This window comes from Salvia hispanica, chromosome 2 (genome assembly GCF_029641045.1).
Source record: "Salvia hispanica isolate PSC_SH4W2 chromosome 2, Shi_PSC_v1, whole genome shotgun sequence".
Lineage (NCBI taxonomy): Eukaryota > Viridiplantae > Streptophyta > Magnoliopsida > Lamiales > Lamiaceae > Salvia > Salvia hispanica.
In genome coordinates, this window is record NC_142693.1 from 52,071,866 (window position 1) to 52,086,671 (window position 14,806).

A 14,806-nucleotide genomic window follows, 5' to 3' on the forward strand; every position below is an offset into this window, starting at 1 on the left:
GTTGAAGCCAAAATGGCTAAGCTGCCGTTCCATTCGGTAGAGCGGAGCACAAAACCTCTTGAGTTGATCCATACAGACGTATGTGATTTGAAATTTGTGCAAACAAGAGGTGGTAAAAAGTATTTCATCACATTTATAGATGATTGCACAAGGTATTGTTACCTTTACTTATTAAGAAGTAAAGATGAGACAATTGAAGCGTTTATGATGTCCCTTAATGCTAAGACCTTTGAGTTGGCCTCCCCTATCCTATAAATAGGTGGAGTTTGGAAGAGGGAAGATACACCAACAAAAGCATTACATCTTCTCTCAAGCTCTACATCATAGTGTGCATCTTAGGAGCATTGCATAGCTCGATTCTCGGAACTCCATCAAGTTCGCCGGTGCCTAGCGGGTTTGAGGTGCTTCTACACGCTAGGAGGAAGTCGTTTTATCTTTGGGGGCAATACGCCATTCCGTGAGCACTAGCCGAGGCGTAATTTGTCTTGCGGAAAGAGGGCTTCCCTCGACTCGACTTATAGTTCGGTTTGTTTTATTAATTCCGTTGTAATTTTCATTCCACTTTTATTATTGTTATCTTCCTTCGATTGTAATAATTAGAGTACCGCCTGCACACGGCTTGAGAATTTTATCCCAATATTTCTAACATATAGCACTGATTGGCTAGTTCGTGTCGACGACACTATTGTCGGGCGTTCCGCCTAAAATTCACTGATAGCATATTTTATTTCATTATTCCACAATTTTCACTCTATATGTACCATCTTTTTCACCCCATTTCACCATCCTTCTCTCCAATCTCTTCTCATCCCATTTATCTTTCTCTAGAAAGCAAAAAATGAATCCCGGTAATTTTCCAAACACAACATATCTCGACGAACTCCGATTTTCCCCAGCGCCCTCCTAGTGGTCCCTACTCCGGTGGTCCCCCAGTGTTCCCCGGTAGCAGACCCATGACTTCGGCTCTCCAAGCCACCTTCTACCAATTTTGTCAAAGCCAGGGTATTGACCCCTACTATGGCAACGAAGTGTATCGGCCAAACATGGATATCCAAGATCTGGGGAACGCAAGGCTCCACCTTTGACTCAAACTTCAACACCGACGAGTACGACCTCTCGGACATGGAGCCGTCACCGCCAAACTCCCCTTCGGAGCAAGCTCTCCATGCGCGCACAAATGGGAAGATGAAGGGCAAAGCGCCAGAGATGTCTCAACTCTCCACTCGTAAGAAGTACACTCCCGAGAAGTTGATGCTTCTGGGCTAGGCGCTGGGTCGACATCTTCGAGGACCTGATCTACGGGAACAACCAGAGGGTGAACAAATTTTGGTCGCAGATCGCGGAGAAGTAAAAGGCATTGTAGCCGGGGTGGGCAGAGGAGCGCACGGAAGACCATCACGGCAAGCGGTGGGACCATGTCAAAGTGGATATTACCAATTTTTCACTGTTTACAACACCACCCAAAGGATATGGGGCAACGGTAAGAGTTTGGAAGTAGGGGTGGCAAATCGTGCGTGTTGTGTCGTTATCGTGTCGACACGATAACGACACGACATGATAACAACAAACACGAACACGACCCGTTAAGAAAACTCCAAACACGAACACGAACACGCCTGCTACCCTCAGACACGAACACAACACGAACCCATTAACGACACGAACCACTTCGGGTCAACACGACACGATAACAACACATATATGACACGACACTATAATAATAATATTATAATATATGAATATTTTATCTAATATTAAATTTTAAATTTTAATTTTAAAATTTTAAAATAAATAAAATAATAATATATTAAACTTATTTCTTAACGTGTAACACGAACATGACACGACACGACACGAACACGACACGAAGTTTTCGTGTCCTTATCGTGTCGACACGATAAGGACACGAACCTAGTAAACTTTGACACATACCCATTAATTCCGTGCGGGTTCGTGTCGTGTTATCGTGTCGTGCCAAAAATTGCCAGCCCTATTTGGAAGACATCTGTGACAAGGCTATGTTGACGTACTCTAGCAACAATATTTTTCCCGAGTTCAAGTAATACGATATTTGGCTCGTGTTCAAGGATTTATTGAAATTCCAAGCTGGGTAAGCGCCTAGCGGCACGAAAAGGATGAAGGTCAGCTTCGGCGATAGCTACACCAAATGCGGTGGGGGCGATGCGGCGGGACTTGAACTCTCCTATGGATGACAGTTTTGGCACACAAATCGTCCCATTGGCGTTATAGCGGCCAAGAGGAAGGGGAAGACAAATGCGACCGAGGCACAGGCCCGCACCGTATGCAAGAGATTTCCTAACTTTCTGTGTAGAACGATTGTACCAAGGAATAGTTCTTGCATCGGATTAGAATACATGTGGACCTCAATATTGGTGAATTCAACTTGCAGGATGTGATAAATGCGGGAATCAAACAACAAGTAAGGTTTCTTTTTGTTGCGTTTTATTGCTCAACAACATGTACTCCCTCCGTCCCGGCTAAGATGACACATTGCTTAGCCGGCACGGGGTTTTAGGAGTTATTAGTTAAAGTGTTTAATTGAAGAGAGAGAAGGTGGGTGTAAGTATTAAAGTAGAGAGATAAAGAAAGATGGATATTTTAACATGAGTGTGAAAAAGTGGTTGAGTGTATTAATTGGAGAGAGAAAGTTACCAAAAAAAGAAATGTGTCATCTTAGTTGGGACAAACTAAAAAGGAAAACGTGTCATCTTAAGCGGGACCGAGGGAGTATATGCTTATGAATCATGGTCTATATTCATGTATGTTTTTTCGCTGCGTTCATTCCAAAATACATGAATTTCTAGTAACTACAACTTGATTTACATTAAGAAGCACCTCGATTACACAAATTTTACCATCAATTTCCCGAACTATTGATAAAAATGTCATCTTCGACCCGTGTTGTTTAATTAAGAACTCCAATTGCTAAGCAAATTACTGCAAATCTCCGTGATTATGGGTACATTTGAAAGTTTAATGACTATCATTCGTGTTGAGTAAATGGCGCTATGTCAGAATATGCATTCTTGAAATTGAGCCCACTTTAGCGCAGGAATTGGAGCAAATCTAATTTGAATGGGAGGCTAATATAGTTGGATAGACAACTAATTCATTGATTTTATTGGCTAGTAGTTCTGTTTATGCTTAAATTAATATTTTTGTTCTTCTTTGGAATTTGTGTCACATGTTTTGATGCATTTGAAGAATGATGTTCATATGAATTTATGTTTGCTATTGTAATTGATAATCATCTTGCTATTTTGTATTGTATAGGATACACGAGATGTAGGAGGGAATGGAAAATGTAGGAAGCGAAGGAACTCATTCCTAAAATAAAATATCTTTATCTCTGCTTTATGTTTCTCTTATTTTATTTTTTTCACTTAACACGCCAAATAAAGTTGCATAACATCCCGTGTCGCCCAAGGAATGGCCATCTTCCTTAAGAAGAAAAAAGTAAAAATTTGACAAAAACAACTTTTAAGGGCTAATGATCATTTTGAACAACGACATTAACGTTCTGAGACGTATGACAATATTTTTAACGACTACAAAAGATATTATAGCAAAATGTATGGACTAAAATGTAGTTTTTTTAAAAAAAATACTCTCTCCGTCCCATACAAATAGTCACATATCTCTTTATGGCAACTTTTTTTCTCTTTTTTTACTTTTTCATTGATGGGCTCACCATCCACTACACAATTTCAACTACTTTTTCTCCTTCTCTCTTACTTTACCAATTACACATTAAAACCCGTGTCAACCCCAAATGACCTATTTCTATAAGACGGAGGGAGGGAGTACATATTAATATACAATATTAGGACCTATTTCTATAGGACGGAGGGAGGGAGTACATATTAATATATAATATTAGGACATAATTTGAATTATGATCAAATTATAGAATGAAAAATTAAGATATAGAATTAGTAGTTGTGGACTTTATTTGAACCGATCCTGAACTTGAGCTAGGTTGAGCTTAGGCAAAGCTGAGTTTCAGATGACCAGAGTCTGAATTTGAAAAATGACCTCATTGATACCCGCTTCAAAATAAGCTCAGCCTAAACCTGGTTTGTTTCACTAAAGTGTAGGATTTGGGCCGGCCCATAACGAGCCTAGGACAGGTTGGATCGACCTAACCCAATTGACAAATCTAAGTATGGGAGTGTGTTTTACTTTTGTTAACTTTAAGATTTTTTTATGTCTGTTTTGGTATGCAATAAAATAATCCAATGTTGGTGGCATGTTGTAATCGAAAATTATCATGACAAGGACACTAACCATGAAATATTGGCCTAACAGTTATGAAAGTGTCAATGAGATTAGTGGAAGTTCTGTGCAAACGGCGAAATTTTTATGTCGTTATGTGTAATCCAGTATTATATTATAAGTATCCCTACCAATTGATTTATAGCTTGCGTAGCAATGATCTTCCAAAATATTTTCCGTGATTTAATCAATTGTTAAATAATAAATATATATTATTATAATAGCAAATTTAATTTGTCTTTCTTATCTAATATGGGTATTTTTAATTTTCTCTTCATTTCTAACGCCAGCTATCAATATTCAGACGCACTATTACATGTTAGTTGGCATATTCTGAAAATATATAAACTTATCTTTATTAAAATGTCTACTATATGAACTTAAAAAAAATAATCAATCTTCAACGCTAAACCCTAAACGCTAAGCATGGAGGATGAGTTTGTTGTTTATGTTATCTGTTAAATTTATTGTCATCGAGTTCATGTCCTGCAAAAATTAAATATTAATTAATGAGATCAGGCAGAGTGGAAATTTGGTCACAATTATTCAATTTGCGTGATCATGTCAATGTTTGATTGTTGCGTAACATTATTTTTCATTAGAGATAAAATAATCTATGGACACATGGAGCAGCTGGAATTTATATATATTTTAAAACATAGGCTACTATTTATGGTAAAATAGCTATATTTCAACATTGCCATCTAATAATATTTTGCATATAATAAATACTCTTATTTTCTATATTTCCATCTTCCAATCCTCAAGATTTCCATTTGTAGTGAAGTAGATGGAGATGAATTTGAAACCCCAAAAGGCTGACACCACCATATTTGAAGGAGAAGGTGGCGGTTACTACGCTTGGACAGCAGCCAACACTCCGGTGGTTGTGGAGGCGGCGATCGGCGCCGGTAGACTTGTTTTGCAGCCACAAGGCTTCGCTTTGCCTCACTATGCCGACGCTAACAAGATCGGTTATGTCATCCAAGGTATATTTAATTATGGTTTACATATATTGTATTTGGACGTGATTATCAAATTTAAACGAAGAATATCGTTGATATACCACCGAAAATTGTACAAAATACAAATATTTTATCAAATAATGTGTATTTACTACATTTTACATTTATGCTTTGTGTGCGCATGTTTGCACTTATTTTGAACTCGGATTTGAGTATTTGGATCTACTGCTCTCTGCTCACAATTTTCGATAAGATGCATATACTACCTCCGTCCCCCAAAATTTGCTACACTTTGACCCGACACGGGTTTTAAGAAATGTAATGGAAAGTGAGTTGAAAAAGTTGGTGGGATGTGGGTCCTACTTTTAAAGTATTAGTTTTATAATAAAATGTGAGTACGAATGAGTTAGTGGAATATGAGGTCCACTACCAAAAATGGTAAAAGTGAAGTGTATCAAATTTTTAGGGACGAACCAAAATAGTAAACTGTATCAAATTTTCAGGGACGGAGGTAGTATAAAATTAATGAGCTTGGGTCAAGCTTTATTTATTTCGTGCTTTTATCGGGTTAACCTATTAAGAATTCGATAATTTTGATTTGAGGTTAGGTAACTTGCTAAAACAATATTATTCACTATTTATTATTTCAAAAATTTATATACTTTTATTGTATTCTGTATGTTCGTGTAAATCATATTTAAATAATATAAATCAAGTTTTTATCATTTAGTAATTACTAAAATACCAGTTTTTAGTAGTGTAACATGAGTTTTAAAACATGTAAATCAAGTTTGTATTGTTATCGTATTGGTTCAACCCGTATTATGTTGTGCTATTAGTTGATTTGGGTCGGGTGAAGGTTGTGTTCGAGTTTGAAGATAATAGGTCGGCTTCGTTTTTGGGTCGGGTTAGGGATCTTATTGGGTTGGATCGTTATTAGGTTGACTCGATAACGAGCTAACTCTTAATAAACCGAGTTCAAGTTTAGGCCTTATTGGGTTGGATTGTTACCGAGTTGACTCGATAACGATCCAATCCGCATGATTTTTCACCCCCATGTGGATTTTGATATATGTCCGTAGAAGACTCCTCCACATATTACTACCAGTATTATTATTAGTGATAATTGCCAGTTTGCAGCACCAACTTTGGATATTATTCTAAAGTGTAGTAATAAAATGCAAACTTATATATTGTACGAACTCAAACTCCTCAACACAGCTTCAACACAGTTTCAATACAATATCAACACAGTGTAAAATTTCAAGATTTTAATGTCAACACAATATCAACACAATATTAACACGACATCAATCATTGACTACTGTTGAAATTCTGGTGACATTTTCCTGTTGATGTTTTTTTTTGATCTGTTGACATTTTTCAATGGTCCAGATCATAGTTTTGAGTTTGTACAATATTTAGAGTTTTCATTTGATCACATCCCTTATTATAAATTAGAACAATCATTACAAACTCATTTCGTTCCATAGAAATAAGTCATGTATTTTTCGTGTGTTCTACAAAAATAGCCGACGTTTATTTATGGAAATATTTTCTCGTTCTCTCTTTATCATTTATGAGTCTCACTTAATATTATTTCAACTATTTTTTTCTCTTTTTCTCTTTACTTTACCAATTATACAGTAAAATTCTTGACTTCTCCAAATGACCTATTTTTACATGACAGAAGAATTATATAATTTTAGTTAAGACTCAAGGTTTCAATCTACCTCAAATTAGATCCCCTCCCCCAATTTTTCTGACCATTGACCAGCTATCGTGATATGAGTCACATGACACATTTTACACTAGAAATAAATAATGTGACCTTTTTCTCACCATTGTCATTAAATAAATTGTGCAGCTGAAAATTTGATGAGAGTGAACGAAATTTTAAAAATATAACCCCAATGAATCTGTTTTAGAGTATGAAGTATTCATAATTCAAGTGTTTGTGACAGGGAGTTGCACCGTAGGCCTGATATTACCAGAGAGGCCCGAAGAGAAAGTGTTAATCATCGAGAAAGGAGACGCCATTTTATGTCCGACCGGGAGCGTTACGTGGTGGTTCAATGGTGGCGATTCAGACGTGACCATAATATTCCTAGGCGAAACCAGCCAGTCATACACCCCCGGCCTCTTCGACTACTTCTTCTTGACAGGCGCCTTGGGCATTCTCCGCGGCTTCTCCACTGAGTTCATCGCCAAAGCGTATGATCTCAATCACGAACAATCCAAGCACTTGGTCGAATCCCAAGCTAACGCATTGGTCGTCAAGATTGACGCAGACATTGTTAGTCGCTTGCCCCACAAATGTAATTGCAAGAAAGAAGAATATGTCGTTAATCTTGATACTGATACTGAGTCAGAAACTGATACTGAAAGAGTGGGGCTTAGTCCGAAATTGGTGAGGCTCGAAGCTGAGGCGGTGCTGGACCCTTATTACAGCACTGCGCATCAGGTAATGTATGTTACGAAAGGCGGTGGCCGGATTCAAATCGTGGGGTTGAATGGTGCGAGAGTGTTGGATGAGGTTGTGGAGGAGGGCCATCTCATTGTTGTGCCCAAGTTCTTTGTTGCTGCTCTCATGGCTAGTGACAAAGGCATGGAATGCTTATGTGTTTCCACATCTCCCAGGTATGTAAGACCTAGTAAATGGTCATGGATTCTCAATTATTATGCATGTACTCCCTCGTCTACAGTTAATTGAGCCTTTTTGACTTGATACGAGTTTTAAAAAATATAGTGGAAAGTGGATTAAAAAAGTTAGTAATGTGAATCTTACTTTTGTATAGATTTATAATAAAATATAAGTGTGATAAGTTAGTGGAATGAGGTCCATTACCAAAAGTAGTACGCCCTCTGTCCCAACTAATTAAGTTGAGTCGTATTCCTTTTTAGATGTCCCAACTAAGTTGAGTCATTTCTTTTTTTAACAAAAAACAAAATGTTCAATCATCCTTACTTTATTTCATTACCTACTTTACTCTCTCTTTATCTTTCATACTTTATTCATTTCTCTTACTTTTAAACGCAATTTATTAATCTGCGTGCCCAATAGTTTTGTACTCCCTCCGTTCCCAAAGAGTATGACTATTTCCTTTTCCATCTGTCCCTAAAGATTATGAACTTTTTAATTTTAAAAATTTCAAACAACATACTACTTATACACAACATTTTATTTACAACTTATATCATTATCATTAACACTTATACCATTATAATAATGTGGACTCCATTCTCCACTAACATTATTTCCACTACCCTTTCTTTATCTCTCCCTCTCTATTACTTTTTCCTTTTTTTATTAAAACCCGTGTCGAACCCAAAGTTCATACTCTTTGGGGACGTAGGGGTATCAACTTAGTTGGGACGGATGGAGTACTAAAAAGGAAGGATATCGATTAATTGTGGATAAATGAAAAAGGAAACTGATGTCAATTAATCGTGGGTGGAAGGTGTTATTTTCAAACTAAACGAGTTGAATAATGGAATATTGGAAGATGATGATGCATATTTTTTTTGTTGTAGGCCTTTAACAAAGAAGATTGGTGGCAACAAATCAGCATATAAAGCATTGTCTTCATCAGTTCTGGAGGTTGCATTGAATGTCTCTCCTGAGTTCGTCAAGAATATCAAGTCTTAAATTTAAAAATGCTTTCATCAATTTGGGTTCGAATGAAACAGTTTGGTGTGGATTTTATATATAATTTCGGGGTTATCTTCAGCAGGTTCCATTCGGTTTCTAAATCAAAATGCTGCTTCATATTAGTAGTGGTTGGCTTACTTAGTATGTTTATGTTGGATATGATAATGTTATGGAAATAAAAATATACTCTCTCCGTCTCAATTTACTTGAGTTGTATTCTATTTTGGGTTGTTCCAAGTTACTTGAGTTATTTTTCTTTTTGCCTGAAAACAAAACATCTAATAACACCTACTTTATTCTTTCTTTTACATTGACTTCTCTCACCTCTCTTACTTTATTTTCTCTTTTACTGTATTTTACTTGATTTAACTCACTAAACACAATCTTTTTAAATCTTGTGCCGAAAAAAAATGCTTGGAATGGAGGAAGTACTATTCCTTTATCGGTTTCTGCACCTGTTACAAAAATTGATACTCATCTACCAGGTTTAATTGGATTTGAATTTCTGTTGTACTCAAACCACATTAGGGTGTGTTGTTCCTCACATTCCAATATGTAATTCATAGATAAGAACATTAAAATATTAATTTCATTTTAAATTAATATATTTTGCTGGATGAAACAACACACTCTAATAAGGTTTTGAGCATAGCAAGGGATCCAAGCCCGTTTAATTCATGTACTTAAGGATGAAAGGTAGTATTAAAATTATTATCCCTCACGATCTTAATTATTTCCTCCTTTTCATGTTAATTGAGTCATGTTTCTATTTTGGGAAGTTTCAAGATATTAAGTTATTTTTATTTTTGGCAAAAAGTAACCATCTCTTTTAATTTATGCTCTTTATGACTTTATCTCTTTTACTTTATTCCCTCTTACTTTATTCACTATCCACTAAACAAAATATTCTTAATCTTCGTGGCGAAAAGAAGCGCTTCTAGTAACAAGGAACCGAAGGAGTACTATTATTTGTACTCCAATTTGAGTGGGGCTTTAAAATATCATGGCTTGATTTATACTCCCTCCATTATAAAAAAAATCGACTAGTTTTACCATTTTGGGTCGTTCCCCAAACTTAGATCAAGTCAAAATATGGAAAGCATTTCACCAATCACACCACTAATAAGATAGATCCCACAATCTATTAACTCTACTTCACTACTTTTTTTCTCTCTCTTATATTTTTTTTCATCTCTCTTACTTTACCAATTTCACATTAAAACTATTCCACTAACAAGTTTATCTAATTTTTTCTAGGACGGATGATTTTATATAATGGGTAATGAAAGGGCAAGAAACTTGAAAGACAGTATCAGATTTGGTGATTAAAATCTTACGCGAGTAGTTTGGTCAATACAGAAATTTTGTGAGAAAAAATATAAAAAGAGAAGAAAAAACAGAAAAATCTCTTATTCTTTAAAATTTGTATATTTTAATCTCATATTTTGAAAAGTCAACCAATTTAATCTAAATTCGAAAAGGTAAGCTATTTTTCTTATTTCTCAAAAATGAATTGGGGCAGTAGGATTCTCACTTAATTCAGAATGGGTTATCCTTAATTTCCATTTTTGGGCTGGAGTCTCTATTTTTAAGTCTAATTTCCATTTTTGGGCTGGAGTCTCTATTTTTAAGTCTTGGACCTTTTGTTTGATAAATGGGGATGAATAAATGACAATGTATTGGCAGTGCATTTTTTCTAATTGGGCCTAATGAAAAAAGTAGAAGGATTGAGTTACTAGGGGCTAAGTTTTATCGTATGTTGAGTGAGGGCTTGATTGATTGACAATTTTTGAGACGGCAATTTAATTTCAAGACTGATTATTTTTCAGTACACGAGAACTTTATAATTTTTCCTAAGAAAAGACATTGAACAAAACAGACACTATGCTATCGTATTAGATATTAATTTAGAAAATATTCCATTAATTTTTTGTTTAATTAAATTTTATTTCTAATAAATTTTAAATGTTTTAAATATAATTCTATGAATTTATGTCTTCTAAACTTTGGGGAGAACATGAGTTTTAATTATGCACAATTAGTAAAATACACTCCCTCTATTTCTTAGTGGTAGAATCATTTCATTTTCTGCACTCTTTTTCTTAATTACCATTTTTTCAAAATAAAGTGTAAAAAATGAAATGACTCTACTACTATAAAATAGAGGGAGTACATTTTACTAGTTGTGCATAATAAACTCATGTTCTCCCCAAAGTTTTTATTTTTAGGAAAAATAAATTCATATTATATTTAAAACATACTCCCTCTGTCCCATAAAAATATGTGCACTTTTCATTTTTGTTCGTCCCAAAAAAATATGTGCATTCCATATTTAAAAATTTATATCAATTTAATAATGTAGGTCTCACTATGCACTAAAACTACTTTAACTATCATTCCCCTCTTCTCTGTTACTTTACCAATTTTGTCTTAATTTCGTGTCATTACTATTGTTCATATTTTAATGGGATGGAGGGAGTATAAAATTTAACTAAACAAAAAAGTAATGGAATATTTTCTAAATAAATATCTAATACTCTACTACAATTCATATACTAACATTTAAAACAAATTTAAAAATAAATGTCACGACCGCACTTTGCTAAGGATAGCAAAGCCGGGAAACCGTGACTAGGGGTGGGGAATAAGAAGAGGGGAACAGAAAGGGGATAATAATGAAGAATATTCACTCAGAAATAAAAGGGAAACAACTTCAAATTAACTTTTAATCACAAGAACTCGAATGGAGATCTTACTCTTCAATAAATATTTATCAGAGTATAGAAGAACAATACGCAGCGGAATGAACACGGTCACATGTATGGAGACATGCACCTCTGAGAGCCTCTACTTAAAATATAAAGAAAATCATAAACTCTGCTCAGCATTCCTCACCGTCACTGCTCAACCTGCACATTGCACATTTAGAAATATATGCAGGGTTGAGTATAAAAATACTCAGTGAACACATTGCCGAAATATACATACATAAAATGAAAATGTTATCATGTCATCACAATAACACTCGAGAGTTTTCTCTTAAAAGGCCCGAACTTACTAAAATCTTTGTTCGACTGCGCAGTCTAAGTTCTTTCATATTTTGCCATATCTGAACACCAAGTGCCGTGGAGATGGTGCTCTCCCACGGTCACCTACATCTTTCTCCAGCCGGGGAGGTGGCCACCTCCCAACGGCCTCCACTATATCATCTTTGTGCCGTGGAAGGTGGCCACCTTCCACGGTCACCTGTGTACACTAGTCCGAGTAGGGACACCACCCTCACTCGAACCCGAATTCGATTCTTACGTTCCAACCAAACAGATAGGCATAAAACAAATCATTTATGGCAAGACAACATCATTTTCACAAATAACAAACATAAGTTTATATTTTCATCCACATTAGTATGTAGGATAGAAAAGTTCACCTCGTTCGTTTAATTTCTTTAACTTGAATTTCTCGCTCCAACCTTAACTTGCAGAGATAACCTTTTTGAAAACATCACAATATAAAATAAAATATTAATCAAACTTCAAGAAATTCTTAAACTTTTATAGGAACGCATGCCTCATAATTAATGCCTTATATTATTTCACTTATCTTTAAGCAATTTCTAAAACTCATATTATTTGATGCTTCTTCTTCCACTATTCTCGGGTTTCGACTAAATTGGATCTGTGTCTCTTTTACTTTGAAAATTTACTCTTAAGCAATACGCTAAAATAGTTCAAAAGATCAATTATTTAGCTTAGTTACACGATTAGAAGAAATCAAAATATTAATTGAACCTTAATATAAAACTTACTAAAATTCAATATTATATTTTCTACCAAATGATATCACTTTTACAATTGGCCAAGACTCCCTTTTATTTTCAGCCCAAAAAATAATTACGTCTATTCACCCACCTTATATCCCCACTTTAAAATTAGTGAACCCAACTATTATAACTCAAAAAGAGGCCCAACTTCTTCCTCAATAATTAAAAGAAAAGGAACCCATAATTAAAAGTAAAAGGCCCAAATTAAATTAATTGGGAAGAGGCCCAATTTGAAATACTCTCTTCCTCCACAATCGTCCCCTCCCTATCTCTCTCATTTCCATTTTCCCCAAATTAGAGACAAATCCCTAAATTCCGTCGCCTGCCTCCTCACTCCACCAGAATCGATGCCCCACTCCCCTCCCCTCTCTCGGACCTGTTCACGCCGCCGCCGCCCCTGCTGCGCGTGCGGTGGCTCGCCGTCGCACCTCCCTCTCCTCATCGCCTGAGCTCTGCCTCAGCCGCTGCCCTCTCTCTCGAATCTGCCGTCTGCCGCCGCCTACGGCGGTGTCTCTCTCTCTCTCTCCTTCTGATTCTCCATCTCTCTTCCCCACTCCCTCTTCCTCTCTCGACGCTGCTCACGCCATCGACGTACGCTTGCTGTCGGACAGCCCCGAATCAATATCCAGCAGCCCCGACTGAGCTCGAAACAACCTCGCTGGTATCCGGCAGCCCCCGAACCATTCAAAGCAACCCTGAACCCAACTCGATCACACCCGAACCAGCCCCGAAATGCAAGATAAGTTCTCGCACTCAAATTATGTTCTTTTCGTAGTTCATTTAGTTACAGAGGGGTATTCAATTCGTTGTGTTCGGTTCATTGTTGATTGTTATTGATTGAATTACTTGGGTGAGAGTTGGTGGATGATATGTTATGTATAAACATGATCAAAAGGGGAAGGGTTTTATACCTCAAAACACGATATTGAATTGTGAAATTGTGGGATTGAAAGGAGTAGTTTCCTTGGACTTGGCAGACTCGTCTCTATGATTTGGGACGCTTGTTGGAAGAGAATTAGGCGGCACCCTTGAACTCTCGATTTCTGCTGTGAATGGTTGGTATTGGAAACGAGAGCTCTTCTACTTCTCTTCCTCCCTCTCGGCTCTCTCTCTCTGTTTCTGTTTGAGATTTGCAAAAAGTGATTGTGAATTATGTGCAGGAGCAGGAGTGTAATCAAGCAGCTACGTGCCTTGAGGGGAAGGAGAGTAATCAAGCAGCAGCTACGTGCCTTAAGGGAAGGAAAGTAATCAAGCAGGAGGTGGAACAATTACGTGGCTTGAGGGGGATGAGAGTCATCAGGAGGAAGAAGAAGGAAGAAGGAGGTGCAGGAGCAATAAACAAGAATTAATTTAGTTATTTGGGTATTCCATGAATGGGTTCCAAAAATTTTGAAGTGGGCTGGGATTTAACTTATGGGCCCACATATGTACACCATTTTATTTCTTCTATTCCATTTCATAGTTTTTAGAAATGTATCCCTGTAGTTAGACTTTTAAAATAAAAAGTTTGGTTGACTATGTTTCTCACTTATGTATAAACGTAATTATTTACTAGAATTATAATAACTTATTTTATTCTTTAGTTTGAAATTTTCGGCTAAACATTTGATGTCATTTCGAGAATAATAAAAATAAACGAGGTGTTACATTCTACCCACCTTAACAAAAATTTCGTCCCAAAATTTGATGTACTCCTTATGTGAGTAACTCCGGCAGTGCAAAGAGATAATGATGTTCTTCTCGTTTCTTCAGTGATTTTTTGAGATCTCCTATTATATCTCTCTTTCTTTTTTTAACTAAGATCGACATACGTCAGCTTAAGATTTGGTGGCGGTCTTGTGCTTCCTTGAACCTCACATATATCCGTTGTACGACAGCAACATTTTATTTATCGCATTTGGTGCTAACATTTATCTTTTACAAACTTCGTGCCAAACCCTCATTGGTAGATTACACAAGTAAATTTTTCAAGAAGCGTGGAAACTGTAATGGCCTCGTCACCTCCACTCAAGATAAGAAGAGAAGAAAAGCTGCAAGGGTTTTCTTAACCATACTCTTAGAGTTCAAAAAATT

General features: G+C 36.3%; 1 protein-coding gene and 2 long non-coding RNA genes across 3 annotated transcripts; 2 read left to right on the plus strand and 1 right to left on the minus strand.

Moving 5' to 3' along the window:
- The first annotated feature begins 4,996 nt into the window (after positions 1-4,996).
- LOC125214785 (cocosin 1-like) lies at positions 4,997-9,114 on the plus strand. Its single transcript, XM_048115944.2, has 3 exons — positions 4,997-5,285; positions 7,226-7,901; positions 8,796-9,114. The coding sequence occupies exons 1-3, from the start codon at positions 5,087-5,089 to the stop codon at positions 8,908-8,910; spliced, it is 990 nt and encodes a 329-aa protein (XP_047971901.1). The 5' UTR covers positions 4,997-5,086; the 3' UTR covers positions 8,911-9,114.
- A 2,517-nt stretch (positions 9,115-11,631) lies between these two features.
- On the minus strand, positions 11,632-13,734 carry LOC125202482 (uncharacterized). Its single transcript, XR_007173107.2, has 3 exons — positions 13,645-13,734; positions 12,341-12,401; positions 11,632-11,822 (listed from the first exon to the last, which is right to left on the minus strand). It is a non-coding gene; the product is annotated as an uncharacterized LOC125202482 (long non-coding RNA).
- Positions 13,660-14,251, plus strand: LOC125202481 (uncharacterized). The gene is made up of 2 exons (XR_007173106.1): positions 13,660-13,788; positions 13,894-14,251. It is a non-coding gene; the product is annotated as an uncharacterized LOC125202481 (long non-coding RNA).
- Positions 14,252-14,806: the final 555 nt, after the last annotated feature.

What these genes read in the sequence shown, in the direction of transcription:
- LOC125214785 (XM_048115944.2), top strand. Translation starts at nt 5,087, where the DNA reads ATGGAGATGAATTTGAAACCCCAAAAGGCTGACACCACCATATTTGAA. An exon ending in GATCGGTTATGTCATCCAAG is followed by an intron (nt 5,286 to 7,225) that starts GTATATTTAATT and finishes TGTTTGTGACAG; the next exon opens with GGAGTTGCACCGTAGGCCTG. An exon ending in TGTGTTTCCACATCTCCCAG is followed by an intron (nt 7,902 to 8,795) that starts GTATGTAAGACC and finishes TTTTTGTTGTAG; the next exon opens with GCCTTTAACAAAGAAGATTG.